Below are 23,697 nucleotides of genomic sequence, written 5' to 3'. Positions count from 1 at the left end.
TTCTAACTGTAGACCTTGCTCCAATCTGCCACTCTTCCACTTCCTTCTTCCCTCAGTCATGAACAAGACCCCAAGATACTTAAACTCCTCTGACTGTGGCATCAATTCATCCCCAACCTGGAGTGCACACATAAGCCTTTTCCTACTAAGAACCACGACTTAGAGGTACTGCTCATAATCTCAGCCATGTCACGCTCAGCTGCAGACCACCCCACTGCAAGTATAAGGTCACAGCTCGATTAAGCCAACAGGACCACATCATCTACAAAAAGCAGAGATGTGATCCTGAGGTCACTTAACTGGACATCCTATCGTTATTTGCTTCGTCTAGAAATTCTGTCCATAAAAATTATGAACAGAATCAGTGACAAAGTGCAACTTTGGTGGAGTCCCACACCTATCAGGAATGAGTCTAATTTATTGCTGGCAATGTCAACCAAGCTTTTGCTCCAGTTGTACTGGGACCAAACTGTCCACAACAGTATGTCTGGCACCCCATATAGGACACCCTGAGGGATGTGGTCTTGACTAAGTCTACAAAACACATGAAGACTAGCTGGATATACTCCCATGAACCCACCAGAATCCTTGTGAAGGTAAAAAGCTGGTACAGTGTTCCATGACAAGGGATGAAATCAGCATTGTTTCTTCTGAATCCGAGGCTCGATCAACATGCGAATCTTCCATTGAAGAACTCTGGCATAGGCCTTTCCTGGGAGGTGAAGGACTGTGATTCCCCTAAAGTTGGAACAAACTCTCTTGCCCTCTTTTCTTAATAGATGGGGACCACCACCCAGTTTGTCAAAACAGTCCAACAACATCCAGAGCCTTTAAGAATTCAGGAGGACTCTCATCTACCCCCACAGCCTTGCCAATAAGGAGTGTGCCCACTCCACCATACTACCCAAGTGTCAGGTGAATCACCTTTCAAGTCTCTTTGCGTGTTGGTGGATTTCAGAAGGTCCTCAAACTGCTCCTTCCACCTATATCTCCAGGTGAGGTCAGCAGCACTTCATTCCTGCTATAAACTGCATGGGCGAAGCACTGCTTCTTCCTTCCGAGTCGTTTGACAGCTTGGCAGAATTACATCAAGGCCAAGTAATTTTTCATGGCCTCACCAAACTCCTTCCACATCCATGTTTTTGCTTCTGCAACAGCTATTAGTGCTATCAGTTTGGCCCATTGGTATCTGTCAACTGCCTGTAGAGTCCCGCAAATTAGTCAGGTTCGAAAGGCTTCCTTCTTCAGTCTGATTGCTCCATTTATGGCTGGAGTCCACCACTGAGTACAGGGATTACCGCTGCAACAGGAAGCAACGACTTTACGGCCACAGCACTGCGCAGAAATGGAGGCACAGAAGATGGCCTATTCGGGTTTGATGTACCCAGCTTCTCTCATAATACAAGAGAATTCATTTGGAGGTGCAAGTTGAAGACCTCCTGGACGAGGGGGGACGATGCAGAAGAATTTGTTTTATTACATAAAAAGAATTTATTTAATAAGAAGAATTTGTTTAATTAAACAGAAAATCACATACTTGAGCATATCAGTGTAAATTAAAGGGAAGTGCATTTAAGTCTGAGGCCACAAAGCACTTCTCTTCACACTGAGGCAGAAATTGAGAACTTTTTAAAAATGTCTGGGTGAGACATTGAGACAGCTTAGCTATTAGCTAACCAAACAAGCTTGATGGACTATATGGTTTTATTTCATATAAAGTTCAAAAAACAAAATATGCATTGAATTGTAAACTTGATATTATTTGCAATATCAAATACCTCAAATAACAAAGATAATTTCTGCTAGAATTATGGACTGTGTTCATTTCACTTTTACCAGAAAATTTTAAAAATCATTACATACTACTTACCCAAGCAGATGCGCTTGTTATAATCACACAAGGTTCGAAAAAAGTGCCACCTGAAAGCAAACAAAGTAATCAATGTCTCAATCAAATTTAAAAACTAAAATCTGGCACATACTTTTCACCAAAGAAAAAATAAGAAAATGAGGACACTCAAAGCAGAAAAACTAAAGAAACCCTGTCTGGTTAATGCAAACAATTTGACAAATACTATCATAGGACCAGAATCTGACCAGGACTATTTTGGCTCTACAAAGCATCAGCAAGCACAGTGTTTGTTGTTAACAGTACAGGAACTTTGTTTAGTTTTAAGCCAGATCTCTAACTAAAAACAAAGGTCAGTTGTCTCTCATGAGTAGACACAGCTTTCTTCAATTGGGCTTATATATCACACTGCAATGAGTAAAATATGCTGAATTTGAAACAGTTAGGGCCGGTTTATACTTCACACTCAGAACACGTATGAGCATGCATCATGGCTACAATACGATCATTTGATGCCTCCTCTGAGAACGTCCTCAGAAATCAATGAGGAGCGTGCATGGGTTGCAGTACTAGCAAAATAACTTTGGGGGGGGACGCAGTGTGATCAAATTGGAGCATGATATCAGAGTCTTTGTTTACTATCAACATGTGACAGCAAGACACTTTGCAGATCCTATATGATCAATGTGAATACTTTGATGTCTGATGAATGGTTCGATGTGGTGAACCTACATGCTGACATACAAATGTATTCATGGTGCTTTTCTTCATCTATTTCTCGCATAGGCAATAAAAGCATCACATATTCCCCAACGTAATGACACATTTTAAACATACATACATACCATCTTCTGTGTCCTTTTTTTTTTTTTTTGCACCTTCGCAACAGCATCAGAATGCTGTGGAAGCCACAAAGAAAAAAAAATTGGGACACTGTGACAAAAAAAAAAAAAGATCTATTTCATGATTAAAGTGGAAATTTCAACTTTAATCTTGTAGTTTATGTTGTCATTCAAATAGAATGTCATCTTAAAACCAACCCAGCGCTGTTAATCACTATGTGCTTCTAGCAACCCAGAACAGCGGCAGACAGCGATTTCCACACAGAACACATTACATTTATGATATTCCAGCTGTCTGCACATTTAGAATCCTTACATTTATACTTGATATCACTTTCATGATGAAATGTACTAAAACGTGTTACATTTTACAGAAATTGTTAACTTCATTTAAATAATTAATAATGTTAATAATTGCACATGTGGGGGTGCAGCACGGTGGCGAAGAGGCAGCGCTTCTGCCTTGTAAGGAATCACGTCCCTGGTGTTCCCTGCTTGGAGTTTGCATGTTTTCCTGGGAGGTTTCCACAGTCTGCTCTGGTTTCCTTCCAAGGAAGTGCAAGTTTGGGGATTTGGTGATGCTAAAATGATGCTACTGTATGTGTGCACTTGTATTCACCTTGCGATGAACTGATGCTGCGTTTCTCTCTCGCCCCTGTTGCTTGCTGGAACGGGCGCATTTCTGGATTGATAGAAGTAATCACTAAACATCCATCCTTTTCAGAGATATTGTGGCAAGGTGTCCTGGGAATTTAATGGATGTTTCAGGCAATTCATAACAAAGCGAAGCTGAAAATTATTTTCTAACTGTGATGATATTTTGCCCTGTCACCTGGTGAAATCTTCCAGATTTACGTAAAGTACACACACAAGTATAAACAGTACACCACTTGTGTAGCAGTAGACCACGTGTTGTGTCATGTTAAGTATAAACCTGTCCTTATGCTTGTCAATTTAAACTGCTTTTAAATAACACAAGGTTTTACTTTTCCAGTGAATTATGGAAGATGGGTTACATTTCCTCCAGAGTAAGATGACATGAAACACGAGCAATGAAGTGTTGGAATGCAAGTTACCTTAAATTGCAAACACTAGCAACTCAACATTAGCAAGACAAAAGAACTGGTGGATGGACTTCTGGCATGCCAAAGGGCTTCTGAGACCACTTACCATTTGGGGGAGGATGTGGAACTGATGCATAGCTACAAGTCCCAGGGGTTGAACAGCAAACTGGCCTTCTCTAACAACACAGTGTTGCGATATGAGAAGACTGAACTTCCAAAGGAGACTTGGTTGTTTTGATGTATGCAGCAAGCTGCTGGAAATGTTCTATAAATCCAAAGTAGCCAATGAATTAATCTAAGCTGAGGTCTTCTGGGGAAGCAATGTGATGCACAATGCCTGAACAAACTTATCAGAAAAGCCTATTCCATCACAGTGCTAACCCTGGTCACACTTGAAGTGGCTGTGAAAAGGAAGATGATTGCAAAATTGGATGCCATCATGAAAAATCTCCTCCATCCCCTCCAGGGCGAGCCCACTTGGAGCACTTTTAGCTAAGGACTCCTTCCACCATGATGTACTAAGAAGCAACAATATTTATCTAATCTATTTTTTGTTTCATAATGTTATTCTACCCACAGAAGGGTTCGATTTACCACTAACACATGGAATAACAGCCATGGGCAGGGATGGTACTTATCATTTACTGCCAATTGGGTCACACTCCTAGGCACTGAAGAGGGTGCCATTAGGGGGGCACCATTAGAATTGGTGGTGCCACTGGGGGAGGTGGAGGGGGGGAATCAGGTGGAGACTACACCCAATCCCCTCCTCTGCCACTTCCACTTCCTTCTTCTGCATAGCTACCTCCAACCCTGACACAAGCTGCACTGAGCCATCCACCAAACGCCCCTGCACTATTCTATGGTACTGCACAGCAGGTACCCGGCTGTGCTGGGGGTGGTGTATTTTGGTGAGAGAAGCCATACTGGGCCTGCAATCCTGACTGCCAACCAGGGTCTGGTCCTGAGATGGATGATGCTCGGCAGCTTCAGACGGGCAGTGTGGTGTCAGACAACGACAACAACCTCCTAGCCACCTTTCGACTCAAAGCACTGCCAATGGGATATTTTACTGGAGATCAGCAGCAGCAGACTCTGCAAAGTGCTGACTCCTTTTGAGCAGGCCTCTAAGTTTGTCATGAGAATGCTGTCCAGTAGGGAGCCCGGCAGGGCAGGGACACACCAGGAGGAAGAGGAGAAGGCGGCATGTGGCTCACAGCAGGAGGATGAGCAGGCGCAGAGGGTAGTACCTATTGTCAGGGGGTTAAGGGACACCGAATAGCAGAAGGAGGAGGAGGAAGAAGATAGTCGGGTAGTGGTGGGCAGAAGGCACATCTACACCATGACTGCTCATATGCTGCAATGCCTTAGGACGGACCCCCCGGATTAAAGCTATAAAACAGAGGAACGGTTACTGGGTAATCACCCTACTAGGCCCCCAGTACGAAGCCAAGATTGGGGAGTTTATGGAGCTCAACCAGCAGGAATGGAGGATGCACAACCTTCATTCTGTTCTTACCAGCAAGCTGCTCAAGACATACCCCCACCCTTGCCTCCCTTCTGCCTCTTCACATGTCTGTCTGAGAGCTGTCAGTAGCAGCAACAGGTGTGGCGGTGGAAATCTGATGGATGTGTGGAGAGACTTTTTCCAGCCTCAACGACCCACTCTGACACAGGGCGACGATAGCAGCAGTCCATGCCAGTGGCTGGACAATACGATGAGTGACTATCTGGGTTACATCAGTGCAAATGATTCTATGAACACTAATGACCCCATGGAGTTCTGGGTGATGAGGCGGGATTTAATCCGGAAGCTTACTCAGTATGCACTAGAAGTGGTATGTTGCCTGGATTCCAGCTTATTGTCTGAGTGGATATTCATTGCTGCAGGTGGGGTGATCACAGACAAGGGGCTGGTTGCCCAAAGATTCTATTGACAGACAGACCTTTATAAAAATGAATGAGTCCTGGATTAGCAACAATTTTCAGCAACCTTCTTCTGATTCTAGGGAATAGATGGGTTCTTTGACTATCGCTTTCCTTCTGTTTTCTGTAAATCTTATGTACACTGAGCTTGTGGGGTCCACACCTCTGTGAATTCATGCTACCTGCTCCTGTCACCACTGCCTACTACTACTGCTGCTGCTGCCTCACAGCTCAGGTCACCTTTTAGGCCAAAATAATTGGTCCAGCAAGGTTGGGAGATCCTTTGGGACACTTTATATAATTTAAAAAAAAAAACACAGATTCGAACTCCAATTCTGCATTTTCTCGTTGTTTAGTTGAAACATAGGATTGCTTTCTGGTTACAAAGCTTGTGCATATCTCACAATATTCTTTCTTCTTTGTTCTCATGGAGGCATGGTCATGCAGTGAGTAGCACTACGAAGAGCACATGATCATGCTCAAGTTAGTATCTAGTCTACTGGCTGACACACTGCAGATTTGAACACTGGGAGAAACTCAAGGTTAGCAGAGAAAACTCATGCAGATATACACAGAACATGCAGACTTCATGGAAACCAAAGATGCCAGGGCAGCTGGTGAACTACTATAGCATGAGTATTCATACCAGTTTTTTACTTTTTCCATAAAAACAAATGCTATAAAATGTAAAGCCATAAAGGCACATTAATACTGTATATAGCATGTGAACTCAACTTAAGAAGCAGATAAGTAAATAACACATGTTCTTAAATTTTATTTTTATGAAACAAATAACAGCATAAATATCTCTGCTTGTTGCCAAATGTGCATGTCGATCTTTGAGTTCCACGTGAATAGAAGACGAGGAGGCGCGTGCCCTATGCATGCATAATTAGCCACATGGAGAGTGAAAACAAACCATGAAGGAGCCTGATGTCACCTACCCTCCCCCACCAAAACAGAAGAATCTATGAAATAATAATTAAAGATTTATTACTATTTACAAAATGTGTTTTATCTTTTTGACAGAATAAAAAGTACAAAATATCGGCAATACAGTTTGGTAAAGCCTTCTGCATGACTTGAAAAAATAAGACGAGCCAGCGGCTTCAATCATACAGCACTTTGAATTTTCTGCCTTTTAACTCTTTTAGGGCTGATTTTTTTTTTTTTCCTTTGCTCCCAGGGGCTGAACATATTAATCAAAGAAACTCAGTTTTCTGAAATAACAAAGCAATAGTTTCTCATATAAATTCACATAAAACATCTGTTACTACATGCAGCCATCTCTGGCTGCGCAGTGGCAGTGTGGTAGGGACAGGGGCAGAAAAGCACACAAAGCAATAGTTTATCACATAAATAAACATAAAATTACACATTTTCTCCAGACTTTTAACTATGATTTTGTCATTTCCTCTTTGTTTTGATAAAATACAGTATGTGTTTGTGCATTACTAACTGCATTCTTTCTTCTTTGATCTCACAGAGGCATGGAAGTCAAGTGGTGCTCAGGTCACCTTTTTGGCCACAATAATCAGTCCAGCACAGTTTGGCAGACATTTCCCTAGCCCTTAGGGACACTTTAAAGATGATTGCACCATTATAACCCAGTCAATTCTACAGTATTTCTGTTAGTCCATCTCCAATGACTTCAGTGCATTTCGCAGAGTTCTACAATATTAGCAAAAACACTTCTGTGATTTCTACAAACTCGAGGCAAAGCGAACACCGTGGAGTTTCCTCATCACTATTCATGATTTTTGAGGTGTAATTATAAATACTTGTTTCTTATCAAAAAGTATGCTGTATGACACACAGCAACAAATAATAAACAGTATAAATCTTTAAAAAAAAGCCAAAAATGTATCAAATGTTCCCAAGTTGTTTATCAAGAAGACACAAGACTAATATGCATAACAGGTTTATAAGTAAAAGACACATTTTGCTATTAAGATAACATTTTTCTATTTCCAATTGAAAATGTAACTAAGTTCTAGCTATCTATCTAAAATAAAAAGGTCTGAATTCATTAAAGAAGCTTTTCTTGTCATTTGCCTAATTGCACAGGAGGACTCCTCCAATTCCCTTTTCTCAGTTTATTACTCTGCTTTCTTTAACGTAGTCTAATATTCCAATCATCTCTTGCAAAACAAGCCTCAACTTGCTGCTCTTTGTTTACACCAAAGGAAACTTGCTGCCAAAAAAAAAAAAAAAAAAAAAAAAAAAAGCTTGCTCAACTGCCATAATACTTGGCATAAATGAGCACTGTAACTAAATTACTGTAAAGCTTAGAAAAGCAGGGGCTGAAAAGATTGTTTTTTTTAGATCGGCCAATGTAACATTCAAGTCTTTTTTGTGTGAAAATCAGCCAATTTAGATTGGCTGTTGATCAATCACAACATCCCTACTTTTTGTATATAAAACGTGCTATAATCAAATGTTTTAAAATTTATGTGAGTTTGTGTGTGTGTATGTGTGTAACCTTCAATATCAATTCTCAGCCTAGAACATACAGCACCAGCTAATAGTATTATATGAAGTGTGCTTTTTGACAGCCATCGTGGAAAAGACGGAAAAGAAACAGATGGGACTGGTGTCAAAAGGGATCTCTCTTGCATGGACCTTTATCATGAAATTTGCAAGTTTAATGATAAAAGCCCTCAAGGAGCAGAATGTTTCATTGTTTCAAGGTCCAGGTTTTCATTCATCCTATCTGATCTAACGTGTTGGTGCTGACACATCTGCCATGTTTTCCATAATCTTATTATAATTATTATTCATTACACATTGGTAATCCTCACAGGTGGCGCAGTGGTAGCGCTGCTGCTTTGCAGTAAGGAGACTGTGGAAGTTTGTGGGTTCGCTTCCTGGTTCCTCCCTGTGTGGATAGCGCTTTGAGTACTGAGAAAAGCGCTATATAAATGTAATGAATTATTATTATTATTATTGGTCCACTGTATAAACACACTTCCGATTCTCACAAAAAAAGCGTGAGAAGAGAATCTGCTATTTCCAACAACATGTCAGATTGTTAATCAGACTTAATCTATCTATAAGTGTAATCTATAAGTAACAAGCTGGTTAAGTTTGCAGATGATACCAAGATAGGTGGATTAGCAGATAATTTGGAATCCATTATATCATTACAGAAGGACTTGGATAGCATACAGGCTTGAGCAAATTTGTGGCAGATGAAATTTAATGTCAGTAAACACACAGGAAATAAAAATGTTAGGTTTGAATACACAATGTGTGGCTGTAAAATCGAGAGTACACCTTATGAGAAGGATTTAGGAGTCATAGTGGACTCTAAGCTATCGACTTCCCGACAGTGTTCAGAAGCCATTAAGAAGGCCAACAGAATGTTAGGTTATATAGCACGATGTGTGGAGCACAAGTCCAAGGAGGTTATGCTCAACCTTTATAATGCACTGGTGAGGCCTCATCTTGAGTACTGTGTGCAGTTTTTGTCTTCAGGCTACAAAAAGGGCATAGCAGCAGTAGAAAAGGTCCACGGAAGAGTGACTAGGCTGATTCCAGGGCTAAAGGGGTTGAATTATGAAGAAAGATTAAAAAAGCTGAGCCTTTACAGTTTAAGCAAAAGAAGATTAAGAGGTGACATGATTGAAGTGTTTAAAATTATGAACTGAATTAGTACAGTGGATCGAGACTGTTATTTTAAAATGAGTTCATCAAGAACATGGGGACACAGTTGGAAACTTGTTAAGGGTAAATTTCGCACAAACATTAGGAAGTTTTTCTTTACTCAAAGAACGATAGACACTTGGAATAAGCTACCAAATAGTATGGTAGACATTAAGACATTGGGGACTTTCAAAACTCGACTTGATGTTTTTTTTGGAAGAAATACGTGGATAGGACTGGCAAGCTTTGTTGGGCTGAATGGCCTGTTCTCGTCTAGAGTATTCTTATTCTAATAAAGCATGGCCCATATTTCCCAGAATTGATTAAGTTATACAACTACACACTAATTTTGACCTTATTCAATATAGTTCAGTTGTAGGCACTGATATTTCAATTTTCATCTCAAAATGGTCAATCTGCCATTTCCAAGACCTTTCAATTAGAGCTTTTCAATGACATACAACATTTCCCTGTGCATTCAGCAGCACCTGTGCAACAATGACACATGGTTTGTATAGCTTTCACATTAAAGGAAGCCCTAGTATGCTTATTTATGTCAATGTCAGGCATTCAAAGGTATTTTCATAGACCATCAAGAAATGAAATACAGTGATCCCTCGCTATATCACGCTTCACCTTTCGCGGCTTCACTCTATCGCAGATTTTATATGTAAGCATATTTAAATATATATCGCAGATTTTTTGCTGGTTCGCGGATTTCTGAGGACAATGGGTCTTTTAATTTCTGGTACATGCTTCCTCAGTTGGTTTGCCCAGTTGATTTCATACAAGGGACGCTATTGGCAGATGGCTGAGAAGCTACCCAACTTACTTTTCTCTGTCTCTCTTGCACTGACTTTCTCTGATCCTGACGTAGGGGGTGTGAGCAGGGGGGCTGTTCGCACACCTAGACGATACGGACGCTCGTCTAAAAATGCTGAAAGGTTATCTTCACGTTGCTACCTTCTGTGTGCAGCTACTTCGTGAAGCGACATGCTGCACGGTGCTTCACATACTTAAAAGCTCAAAGGGCACCTATAAATATCTGGGAGTGCAGCTGGATGATAAATTAGACTGGACTGCCAATACTGATGCGCTGTGCAAGAAAGGACAGAGCCGGTTATACTTCCTTAGAAGGCTGGCGTCCTTCAACATCTGCAATAAGATGCTGCAGATGTTCTATCAAACAGTTGTGGTGAGCGCCCTCTTCTACGCAGCGGTGTGCTGGGGAGGCAGCATTAAGAGGAAAGACGCCTCACGCCTGGACAAACTGGTGAGGAAGGCAGGCTCTATTGTTGGCATGGAGCTGGACAGTTTAACATCTGTGGCAGAACGAAGGGTGCTCCGCAGGCTCCTATCACTTATGGAGAATCCACTGCATCCACTAAATAGTATCATCTCCAGACAGAAGAGCAGCTTCAGCGATAGACTGCTGTCACTGTCCTGCTCCACAGACAGATTGAGGAGATCGTTCCTCCCCCAAACTATGCGACTCTTTAATTCCACCTGGGGGGGTAAACGTTAATATTTAACATTATACATAGTTATTGTCTGTTTTTTTTCACCTGTATTATTATCATTCTTTAATTTAATATTAATTTATTGTATTAGTATGCTGCTGCTGAAGAATGTGAATTTCCCATTGGGATTAATAAAGTATCTATCTATCGATTTTTCACTGTTTTGTTTTTCTCTGTCTCTCTCTCTCTCTCTCTCACCCTGCTCCTGACGGAGGGGGTGTGAGCTGCCGCCTTCAACAGCTTTGTACCGGCGGTGCTTCGCATACTTAAAAGCCAAACAGCCCTATTGATTTGTTTGCTTTCCTCTGTCTTTCTGACAGCCTGTGCTCCTGACGCGCACTCCTTTGAAGAGGAAGATATGTTTGCATTCTTTTAATTGTGAGACAGAACTGTCATCTCTGTCTTGTCATGGAGCACAGTTTAAACTTTTGAAAAAGAGACAAATGTTTGTTTGCAGTGTTTGAATAACGTTCCTGTCTCTCTACAACCTCCTGTGTTTCTGCGCAAATCTGTGACCCAAGCATGACAATATAAAAATAACCATATAAACATATGGTTTCTACTTCGCGGATTTTCTTATTTCGCGGGTGGCTCTGGAACGCAACCCCCGCGATGGAGGAGGGATTACTGTACTCTGGTTTTTAACACTTCAGATAATAAAATAAATAAGACAAATGAGGCATTTTGAAATCCAACCTGAGGCTGTGCCAGGGTGTCCAAACCAGGTTATATGCTGTGGCTGCATCAGTTCCATGTTTTGCCTATACTTTATCCAGTCATATACTGACAAGACCACTGCAAACAAAACTTAACAGGAACAGACCTTGAAATGCTTTTGCCAGACCACGAATTTGTACTGAATTGGAGGATATAAAAGAACTGATAATAATTCATCCTATAAATGCTTTGCAGTCAAATACACACTGGTATCGACGTACAGTAACATCAGTTCACAAAATGTTTTTCTTTTCTTTTAATATTTAATTCATTCTGTTTATTCTCATTTCTACAATGAAAGTTAAACAACATGTATGCTGTGTTTTGTCTGTTTGCTCACAGTTTTATATTATAAATAATAATAATGGGAGGATATCCAAAATTTCATAGGCTGATTTATCATTAACTTTACAGTAAAAAAAAACAAAAAAAAAAAAAAAAAACACAAAAGGTACAACATGGTGTATTTTTGGAGATTAGGCCAAAAATTGGTTAATGGAGTTTCCCATGATTTTAGTTAAAAAGTCCACTTTTCAATAAGATTTCCACATTCAAACCACTCAGGAATTCCAGATGTTGTTTGAATTCCAGATGTTCACTTTTTCTTTTTTTTTGTGTCTCTGCCAAATCTGGCAATTTATTCTGAGGAATTAAAATATTCCCTAACCTCCAATCAAAAAAGGGTAATAATAAGAATCACTTTTATTCGCTAACACTTAATGTACAGGAATCTGACTTGGTAGATTTGGAGCTACTTATAATGGAACATAACATCACATACAAATAACAAATACCTTAAGTTAAAAAGAAAAACTTCAAACAAAGTTGCAGAATAGTACAATTATATAGATGTGCAAATGATGATGTACAAGTGAAAGTGTGTAGCGTGTACGCATGTGCACACACATATATGTACATACACTGTAAACACACACATCTTCATAAGTATGTAACAGAATACATGAATATACAAAGAAGACAGGCTAAGTTGCTGGTTTCAGAGGGCTATGGCTCTAGGAAAGAAACTAGTGAGGTGTCTTGTTAGTTTTAGTTTTAACTAACCTGAAGAGTTTACCAGAGGGGAGTTTTTGAAATAAGCGATGAGCTGGGTGAGATGAGTGCATGGTGATCTTTTCAACGTGGTTAGTGACACAAGATATATACAGTTCTGCCAAAGATGGAAGGGCTCGGCCAATTATTTTCTCAGCAGACCTCACAGAACGTTGTATTTTGGATTTGGAGCAAGCTGATGCTGAACCAAACCTCACAACAATGGAGAATGTGACTACACTTTCAATTATGGCATTGTAAAATTGAAGTAGGATTGGCAGGAAAATATTTAGTTTCTTTAGCTGGCATAAGAAGTATAATCACTGCTGTGCCTTTTTAGTGATGTAACTGGTGTTAATGTCCCAGCTGAGTGTTTATGATAGCTGTGCCCAAAAATTTGAAGGATTCCACCATATTTACTGCAGAATCATTAATTTCTAGTGGGAAAGGTTGTAACTGCTGTTTGCGAAAGTCAATGACCATTTCTACTGCCTTGGTGGAAGCACACCAAGACATAAGACAAGGTACCTCTTTTCTATAAGGGGCTTCGTTGCCATTAGTACTTAGACAAATAATGGTGGTGTCATCAGCTAACTTAATATTTTAACAGAAGGATCAGTAGACATGCAGTCATTGGTGTAAAGGAATAAAGTAGGGGGTAAAGTACACAACCTTGAGGGGCACCTGCATTAATACAGAGACAGTCAGAGGTGGGAGCTGACACAAACATGTTGTTTCCAGTTTATCAGAAAACTGTAAATCCATTTACAGATGGAAGGATTCAGATCAGTCTGTAGAAGTTTACTTAACAACAGCTCAGGGACAAGCTGAACTGAAGTCAGCAAAAAGAGTATTCTGGCATAAGATGACTTGCAGTCATGGTGCTCCAGCACAAAGTGAAGGCCCATGTTGATGGCATTGTCCACAGATCTATTTGCTCAATATACAAACTGAAAAGGGTCGAGATCAGTAGCAGTAAAAGACTTCAGATGTGTTAGTGTAATTAAATATTTTCATTAAAACTGATGTAAGAGCAATAGGCCTGTAATCATTGAGGCAGCTTATTTTTTCGCTTTTGGGAACAGGGACAATAACAGAAGATTTAAAGCAATCTGGTATGGTGCACTGTGCAAGAGACTGGTTAAAGATGTCTGTGAAGAGAGGAGCAAGCTGCCTGGCACAGTGCTTGATTGTTGCAGGTGAGACAGAATCCAGACCGGCTGACGTTTTACAGTTCTGTGTTGTAAACAACTTCCAGATATCATATTCCTTAATGGAAAAGGAAAAAGAGGGGAGAGGTTTTTGTGAAGAAGTGGCTGTTGTTAAAGCCACTTCAGAGCTGAAGGAACAGAGTGGGTGTAAGTACTCAGCTCCTTGTTGTTCCAATCTCCAATAAAACTTATGTTTGTCAGGGAGGGGATGAATCTGAGTGAGCACTGGGAGATGTCTTTTTGTAATTAGTAACAGACTGAAGGCTTCTCCATACAGTTCATTTTAATTATAAAAACATCAGATGCAAGTTTGCCAAACACTTGAAGAGAAGCTTCATCAGCTAGGGAGAATTTTGACAGCAATTTACCCTGAATCAATTACAGAATCTATTATAATTAAGCATTTTTTGCATTTATTCTCATATGAAATGGTGGTCCTTTGTAGTGGGGGAAAATTAAAGTAATAAGTTTTTAAAATAATGACAGAAATGTGTGAAGGGGTGAATATTTTAGGTTTACACAATATTAAAAGATACAGCAGTTGAAACAGGTAAACATTGATGTTTGTAAATTAAATTGTTCCAACATAAAACAAACCTATAGTGCAAAGAAAAGCTTCCTGGATACTGGTATAATTTGATATATCAGAAAGTTAAAGGCTAACTTAAATTATAACTTCATCAATCTATACAGTAATCCCTCCTCCATCGCGGGGGTTGCGTTCCAGAGCCACCCGCGAAATAGGAAAATCCGCGAAGTAGAAACCATATGTTTATATGGTTATTTTTAGAATGTCATGCTTGGGTCACAGATTTGCGCAGAAACACAGGAGGTTGTAGAGAGACAGGAACGTTATTCAAACACTGCAAACAAACATTTGTCTCTTTTTCAAAAGTTTAAACTGTGCTCCATGACAAGACAGAGATGACAGTTCTGTCTCACAATTAAAAGAATGCAAACATATCTTCCTCTTCAAAGGAATGCGTGTCAGAGAGAGAGACAGAAAAAAGCAAACAGTCAAAAATCAATAGGGCTTTTTGGCTTTTAAGTATGCGAAGCACCGCCGGTACAAAGCTGTTGAAGGCGGTAGCTCGCACCCCCTCTGTCAGGAGCAGGAAGAGAGAGGAAGAGAGAGAGAGAGAGAGATAGAGAGACAGATAAAAAAAATCAATACGTGCCCTTTGAGCTTTTAAGTATGCGAAGCTCCGTGCAGCATGTCCTTTCAGGAAGCAGCTGCACACAGCCCCCCTGCTCACACCCCCCTACGTCAGCGCAAGAGAGAGAGAGAGAGAGAGAAAGTAAGCTGGATAGCTTCTCAGCCATCTGCCAATAGCGTCCCTTGTATGAAATCAACTGGGCAACCAACTGAGGAAGCATGCACCAGAAATTAAAAGACCTATTGTCCGCAGAAACCCGCGAAGCAGCGAAAAATCCGCGATATATATTTAAATATGCTTACATATAAAATCCGCGATGGAGTGAAGCCGCGAAAGGCGAAGCGCGATATAGCGAGGGATCACTGTATATATATAATTCACTAAGCCGCCGACAAGTAGACACCCATGGAAAGCACGCAAGACAGCCACGCCCACCAACTCTAAGACCATTGGATACGACGACAACTAGCAGAGCCACGCCCACCAACTCGGACACAGCAACTCACAGAGCAGAGCGTCATTCGCGTTTGTCTCTGCTACACTCCACATGCACCTCTGAAGAAGTATGTTTGTCGCGGATGTGAATCGCTGTATGCAGCATGCAGAACAGTTTTCGAGAGGTATCCCATGGTCTTACAGTTGGTGGGTGGGTCTCTGTTAGTTTCTCTTGCGAGGTTCAGTCTCTCCCTGTGCATTTCCTGTGCGACACACACACACACACACACACACACACACACACACACACACACACAGAGGCAGCGCGAGAGAGAGAGCCACACACACACACAGGCAGCGCCAGAGAGAGGCAGAGGTACACAAACAGAGGCAGCGCCAGAGAGACAGCCGCGCGCACACACACAGGCAGCGCCAGAGAGAGACAGAGGCACACACACAGGCAGTGAGAGAGAGAGAGCCGCGCACACACACAGGAAGCGCGAGAGAGAGACGCACACACAGGCAGCGCGAGCGAGAGAGAGCGCTGGACTCATAAGGTAGGAAGGCAGTTAAAGAATGCACTGGGCTTGACTTTGTTTTCACTTCTGTTTACAGCGATCGGTTCGTAGTGTGCATTTTTGAAATGTTACTTTTCTTGGTGGTTTATTAAATTACGGATTTTTTTCAAATGTTCATTTTTTGTTGCTATAGCGCAAACTATTGCAGTGTTAGTTTTCTCTGTTGTTCAAGGTTTTCTCAGTGTTATTCAATGTTTTTACATTTAGTTTACTATTACGCTGTGCATTCTATGGTGTAATTAACTATATTTGTGCTTAAAAACTTACAAAAATATATATTTACATACAGTTTGTATGGTCTGGAACGGATTAATTGTATTTACATACAATCCTATGGGAGAAATTGCTTCGGATCACGACCAAATAGGTTTACGACCAGAGTTTGGGAACGAATTATGGTCGCGAACTGATGTTCCACTGCATTCTTTTCGGTTATGACGCATGACCGCGTCCACCATCGCAAACTGTTTTACACTCCATGGTCTTAGAGTTGGTGGGCGGGTCTCCTTGAGTTGCTCTTGCAAGCGGGCACATGACCAGGCGGTGTGTATGCTTCAAGAACGAGGGTGGACATGGCAGGACCATCTAAGAAGAGGCATGTTTGTCGCGGATGTGAATCGCAGTATGCGGCGTGTAAAAGTTTGTTTGTCGCGGATGTGAATCGCTGTATGCAGAGTGTAAAACAGTTTGCGAGGGGTATTCCATGGTCATAGAGTTGGTGGGCGGGTCTCTGTTAGTTGCTCTTGCGAGTGGGCACATGACCAAGCAGTGTGTATGCTTCGAGAGCAAGGGTGGACGCGACAGCACCATCTAAGAAGAATCATGTTTGTCGCGGATGTGAATCGCTGTATGCAGCATGTAAAACAGTTTGCGAGGGGTATCCCATGGTCTTAGCAGTGTCTATGCTTCGATGTGAATCGCTGTATGCAGCGTGTAAAACGCTGTATTGTATGTTGCCCTCTCCAGAGTAACATCTTTTCATTCACCTACAGTCGTATCCTCAAAACCAACCCCATTTGGACAACTGTCTTTCAGGAAGTGTTCACTCATCAATACATAATTATGCGGCGTATGCTACGCTGCAGGTTGGCTAGTTTATTTTAAAAGTTTAAAAAACAGACTTCATGTGTTTATATTAATACCACACTGGATGCAATCATGCATGTGGTTAGTTCTTTTTAACTTAATTTGCTTGCCGAACTAAAGACATCTGGTCTGTTCAAAAGTTTAAGGTAAGGCATGCAGTTTTTAAATGTGTCATTACATTAGTTTTCCATAAAAGAGCATAACAAAATTAATGGGAATACTGAATGAAACAAAAATATTTTATAGGTATGAGCAATGTGACTAAAACAAACTACACAGAGGATTTAGTTGAAATACACTATAATAGATGCTGGCATAGCAGCAGTATGAAAAGTCTTAACAAGAGCTAGGACAAATTCTGTAAAAAGCATAAAAGAATCTAACATAATATGGGGTAGTTGGCATTGGAGTTGTCCACCAAAACTAATTGCTTCAGTTGTTCATTCTAAGTGAGGCCACACAAAATAGTGACATACTTTAAAAACCACAACCTATTCTTGTTACTTTTTAATTTATCAATATTTGTGTTTATTCTAATACTACATAGCATTTTCACAGCCAAATAAATACTTAATTCTCAGATTACTATCTGTAAAAAGATAGTAGGTTGGCTTAATATTTTTGCACAGTATTTTACATGACATTTCTCACTATTAGTCTTCCTGATATAGAAGATGGCCATAGTATGACCCAATAAGGGTAACACATTGACAAATTCTTTAAAAACTGAGTTAAAATGGCAATTATTTGTACTGGGCAACAGTAACCTTCATTGTTATTCAAACTGAATCGACAAAAGCAGAGCTGGGTTCTTTGTATAACCTACCACATCCATGTTTTCTCCTCATCCACTGTGTTGTCCTTAGAAGATATGGGATCATTTTCAATAACATCATCACGTATATCTTCTGATGCCATCAAAGGAACACGAACCCAGAACTTCAAAAGGAAAAAAAAAAAAAAAACAGTGTGAAAGTAGAAAAACTGTATGCCATAATTAACATGACTAATTACAAAGAAACAATAAAAAACGAAAAAAGACATCTTATTTGCATCAGTTTAAAAGACATTCTTACTTACATTGCTTAAACGATATAAAAATAATTCAGGTGCACTCTGAATAGAGTTGAAATGATAGCTTTGGCAAAAAGCTACATTATAGAATAGTATAGTACGTGATCACTTCATTACAAACAAACTACACAGAAAAGTACTCTGAAAAACATGCACAGATGGGAAACATTTTAGAAAGTAAGGAAAGCAAATTTACTTAAAAGGCCCATGGCTAGAAAGAATAATCACTTTGGTTCTATAGTTTTTAGTTCAAGTTGGGGCTTACAAAGATTAAATCTATTAACTTTGATTTTTAACTTGACTTGAAGGTATGCTTTCTACAATATATAAATTGCTGCTAAATTGGGGGATATCCTTATGGGAGAGGGGAGAAAGCATGTGCAGTTACTGTGCTAAAGCATCATTTTCAGGATGTAAAACTGTTTTGTGCAGACAATTCTAACAAACATGGTGTGTGAATATGTGTGTGCATATACATACATATAGTACATAGTACATATTATATATATATGTAGTGGAACCTCGGGTCATGAACGTTTCGGACTATGTACAAATCGGGTTACGACCAAAACGTTCGGCAAACTTTTGCATCTGTTCACGACCACACACTCGGGTGACGAACAAGCCAATTTCCCTTCCGGTTTGTATGCGCTGATGATTTCCACACGTGTTCAGTCTCTCCCTGTGCATTCCCTGTGCAGCGAGTGAGAGAGAGAGAGAGCGCGAGAGAGCCCAAGCAGAAGAAGTAAACATTACAGAAGTAAGTAAGTAAACATTTAGTTTACTATTACACTGTGCATTCTATGGCATAATTAACTATTTTTGTGCTTAAAAATATATATTTACATACAGCTCGTATGGTCCAGAACGGATTAATTGTATTTACAGTACATACAATCCTTTGGGTGAAATTACTTCGGATCCACTGTGTATATATATATATATATATATATATATATACAGTGGTGTGAAAAACTATTTGCCCCCTTCCTGATTTCTTATTCTTTTGCATGTTTGTCACACAAAATGTTTCTGATCATCAAACACATTTAACCATTAGTCAAATATAACACAAGTAAACACAAAATGCAGTTTTTAAATGATGGTTTTTATTATTTAGGGAGAAAAAAAATCCAAACCTACATGGCCCTGTGTGAAAAAGTAATTGCCCCCTTGTTAAAAAATAACCTAACTGTGGTGTATCACACCCGAGTTCAATTTCCGTAGCCACCCCCAGGCCTGATTACTGCCACACCTGTTTCAATCAAGAAATCACTTAAATAGGAGCTGCCTGACACAGAGAAGTAGACCAAAAGCACCTCAAAAGCTAGACATCATACCAAGATCCAAAGAAATTCAGGAACAAATGAGAACAGAAGTAATTGAGATCTATCAGTCTGGTAAAGGTTATAAAGCCATTTCTAAAGCTTTGGGACTCCAGCGAACCACAGTGAGAGCCATTATCCACAAATGGCAAAAACATGGAACAGTGGTGAACCTTCCCAGGAGTGGCCGGCCGACCAAAATTACCCCAGGAGCGCAGAGACGACTCATCCGAGAGGTCACAAAAGACCCCAGGACAACGTCTAAAGAACTACAGGCCTCACTTGCCTCAATTAAGGTCAGTGTTCACGACTCCACCATAAGAAAGAGACTGGGCAAAAAACGGCCTGCATGGCAGATGTCCAAGACGCAAACCACTGTTAAGCAAAAAGAACATTAGGGCTCATCTCAATTTTGCTAAGAAACATCTCAATGATTGCCAAGACTTTTGGGAAAATACCTTGTGGACTGATGAGACAAAAGTTGAACTTTTTGGAAGGCAAATGTCCCGTTACATCTGGCGTAAAAGGAACACAGCATTTCAGAAAAAGAACATCATACCAACAGTAAAATATGGTGGTGGTAGTGTGATGGTCTGGGGTTGTTTTGCTGCTTCAGGACCTGGAAGGCTTGCTGTGATAGATGGAACCATGAATTCTACTGTCTACCAAAAAATCCTGAAGGAGAATGTCCGGCCATCTGTTCGTCAACTCAAGCTGAAGTGATCTTGGGTGCTGCATTAGGACAATGACCCAAAACACACCAGCAAATCCACCTCTGAATGGCTGAAGAAAAACAAAATGAAGACTTTGGAGTGGCCTAGTCAAAGTCCTGACCTGAATCCAATTGAGATGCTATGGCATGACCTTAAAAAGGCGGTTTATGCTAGAAAACCCTCAAATAAAGCTGAATTACAACAATTTTGCAAAGATGAGTGGGCCAAAATTCCTCCAGAGCACTGTAAAAGACTCATTGCAAGTTATCACAAACGCTTGATTGCAGTTATTGCTGCTAAGGGTGGCCCAACCAGTTATTAGGTTCAGGGGGGAATTACTTTTTCACACAGGGCCATGTAGGTTTGGATTTTTTTTTTCTCCCTAAATAATAAAAACCACCATTTACAAACTGCATTTTGTGTTTACTTGTGTTATATTTGACTAATGGTTAAATGTGTTTGATGATCAGAAACATTTTGTGTGACAAACATGCAAAAGAATAAGAAATCAGGAAGGGGGCAAATAGTTTTTCACACCACTGTATATATATATATATATATACTAATAAAAGGCAAAGCCCTCACTGACTGACTGACTGACTCACTCATCACTAATTCTCCAACTTCCCATGTAGGTAGAAGGCTGAAATTTGGCAGGCTCATTCCTTACAGCTTACTTACAAAAGTTAGGCAGGTTTCATTTTGAAATTCTACACGTAATGGTCATAACTGGAACCTGTTTTTTGTCCTTATACTCTAAGGGAGGAGGCGGAGTCAGTATCGCATCATCACGCCTCCTACGTAATCACGTGAACTGAAAACAAGGAAGAGATTTACAGCACGAGACAAACGCGGGAACGAAGGTAAATGACGTTAATTGTTGAGTGTCTTTTAATACTGTGTAAGCATACATATTAACACATGTGCAATTAAACGTGTGCATTTACGGGGTGATTTCTCAGGCTTAAAAGCTCGCCTTTTATAAAAAAGGTAAATGCAAACTGTTTTCATTCTGAAGGGCACAAACCACGTTAGATTTCAGCCGTTAAACGCGCAAAAATGTCGGTACACCAGATAAATAAGCGCAACATATTATCAGTTGTATTGTATGCTTACAATACATATAGAAATGTGTTAATCGTTAACTAATATTATGGGATGGTGTTTTTCGACTCGCGCCTTGATTTAAACGATTGCATGTCTTGGTGGGTTTGCGTAGCTTATTGTCAATATCTTTACACCTCTTTTTAAGACTTAATTTAAAAAGGTTTTCTTTTGTTCTTAATTAAAATTTAAAAGCAATACTTCACCGCTGCGAAGCCCCTCTAGTGCTGACGTCCGAGGTTCGATTACCGTAAGCGAGCGCAGCGAGTGTGTACGCCTGATGAGCCAAAAATAAGGGGGAAACACGTGTCGCATACTCTTTGCATTATTTGACAGTAAACTATTTTCAACCATTCTATGATCTGCTTCTCACAACTGAAGGCACCGTGGCTGGTGTTAGCTGACTTGCTGGCCAACCATAAGCGTTACCTGGTAGGTAACCACCCACTCACTTCACTCCCTTACGGGAATCGAACCTCAGCGCTAGAGGCGAAGCCCATAAAATTGCGCCATGGCGTGTGGTTCGTTTATTTGATAGCATGTAGATCAGGGTAATTACATTCACGGCATTCGTAGTCTGATTCACAATCTGATTGTATGGATGGTTACCTACCAGGTAACGCTTATGGTTAGCCAGCAAGTCAGCTCGAAGTGATCACTCGAGTGAAGGCAGCTTCACAAAAAAACAGATCCTTAACAAACTGTTATTGGTATCTTTTCCCTCAATTTTAAAAGGTTCTCTTTCCTTCTTAATAAAAATTTAAAAGCAGTACTTCGCCGGTGCGAAGCGCATGGATTTGAGCGACTGACGCATACAGACATATTCATGAGTGCAGGTACTTCGGAAACAAAGCACCGTGTAAACCTAAAGTTTAAATTAAGTTCATAGACCTACAAAAGGTTGCCATTGATTTGAGGCAAGATTGCTTTTCTCCTGTACAACTATACGTTGCATTCTTAACAGTAAGCTTGCACAGCTTGGTCATATTACAACCGGAGTGCTGAACTGACAATGTGGTATACAAACAGAACTATAACAATCGTAATAAACGAACAAAAAAAAAAAGCGAAGAACCCTTGGATTTAATAAAAAGGCTCCTTCCTTGGCGAAGCAAGGAAAAAGGAAGACCTTATATGGCGTTCGTTTATAAAACAGCGGAAAAGCTGTGTTAAGGCTGCTTCACAAAAAAACAGATCCTTAACAAATTGTTATTGGTATATTTTCCCTCAATTTAAAAACGTTTTCTTCTTAATAAAAATTTAAAAGCAGTACTTCGCGGGGATTTAGATATAGATATATATATAGATGTATATAGAGATATAGATATATATCTATAATAATAAAAGGCAAAGCCCTCACTGACTGATTCACTCACTCACTGACTGACTGACTCACTCATCACTAATTCTCCAACTTCCCGTGTAGGTGGAAGGCTGAAATTTGGCAGGCTCATTCCTTACAGCTTACTTACAAAAGTTAGGCAGGTTTCATTTCGAAATTCAACGCGTAATGGTCATAACTGGAACCTCTTTTTTCACAATATACTGTAATGGACGGCAGCTCGATGGCCGTGGGAGGAGGAGTTGAGTGTCACGTCATCACGCCTCCCACGTAATCACGTGAAAAGACTGTGAACGCAGTAGGGACAAATGAAGGAGGAGCCGCAAACAGCGAAGAACAAAAAATTCATTAAACAATTGAGAAGGGAGCGAGTGAAGCATACAAGCATGTTCATAAGGGAAAGAAAGCACGGTGTAAAACGTAAGTTTAAATTAAGTTTATAGAAACGCTCCCGCTGCGGATTGCAATAACATATTCGCGAGATAAAAGTTTAATGAGAAGACACGAGGTATAAACGAACCACACGCCGTAGTGCAATGTTAGGGGCAACAGTTTCAACCATTCTATGATCTGCTTCTCGCAACTGAAAGGACGGCACATGACGGATGTTAGCCCACTTGCTGACCGCAACGTTAGGGGCTTCAACTCTGGCGCTGACGATATTCGATTCTCGAGAGGGAATGCAGTGAGTGTGTATGCCTGATGAGCCCAGAATTAAGGAGAAACACGTGTCGCATACTCTTTGCATTATTTGAAAGTAAACTATTAAAACCATTCTATGATCAGCTTCTGGGAACAGAAAGAGGGCACGTGGCGGATGTAAGGCGACTTCCTGACCAACCACAAGCGTAACCTGGCAGGTAACCATCCATACAGTCAGATTGTGATTCAGAAAACGAATGCCATGAATTTAATTACCACGATCTACATACTGTCAAATAAACGAAACACACAGCTGTGAAAAGCGAGGTTCACAAAAAAACAGATCCTTAACAAATTGTTATTGGTATATTTTCGATCCGTTTAAAAAGGTTTTATTTTCTTCTTAAAAAATTAAAA

General features: G+C 40.3%; 1 protein-coding gene across 1 annotated transcript in view; it reads right to left on the bottom strand.

Moving 5' to 3' along the window:
* The window catches only part of prmt5 (protein arginine methyltransferase 5), an 88,586-nt gene that overhangs the window by 34,292 nt on the left and 30,597 nt on the right, over positions 1–23,697 (bottom strand). Inside the window, exons 5-6 of the mRNA XM_028793729.2 lie at positions 17,907–18,019; positions 1,871–1,920 (exon numbers count right to left, since the gene is read on the bottom strand). Of these exons, the coding sequence (XP_028649562.1) occupies positions 1,871–1,920; positions 17,907–18,019 (163 nt within the window). The remainder of the gene's footprint in view (positions 1–1,870; positions 1,921–17,906; positions 18,020–23,697) is intronic.

This window comes from Erpetoichthys calabaricus, chromosome 2 (genome assembly GCF_900747795.2).
Source record: "Erpetoichthys calabaricus chromosome 2, fErpCal1.3, whole genome shotgun sequence".
Taxonomy (NCBI): Eukaryota; Metazoa; Chordata; class Cladistia; order Polypteriformes; family Polypteridae; genus Erpetoichthys; species Erpetoichthys calabaricus.
The sequence above is the reverse complement of the archived record's forward strand: the minus strand, read 5'-3'. Positions and strand labels throughout refer to the sequence as shown.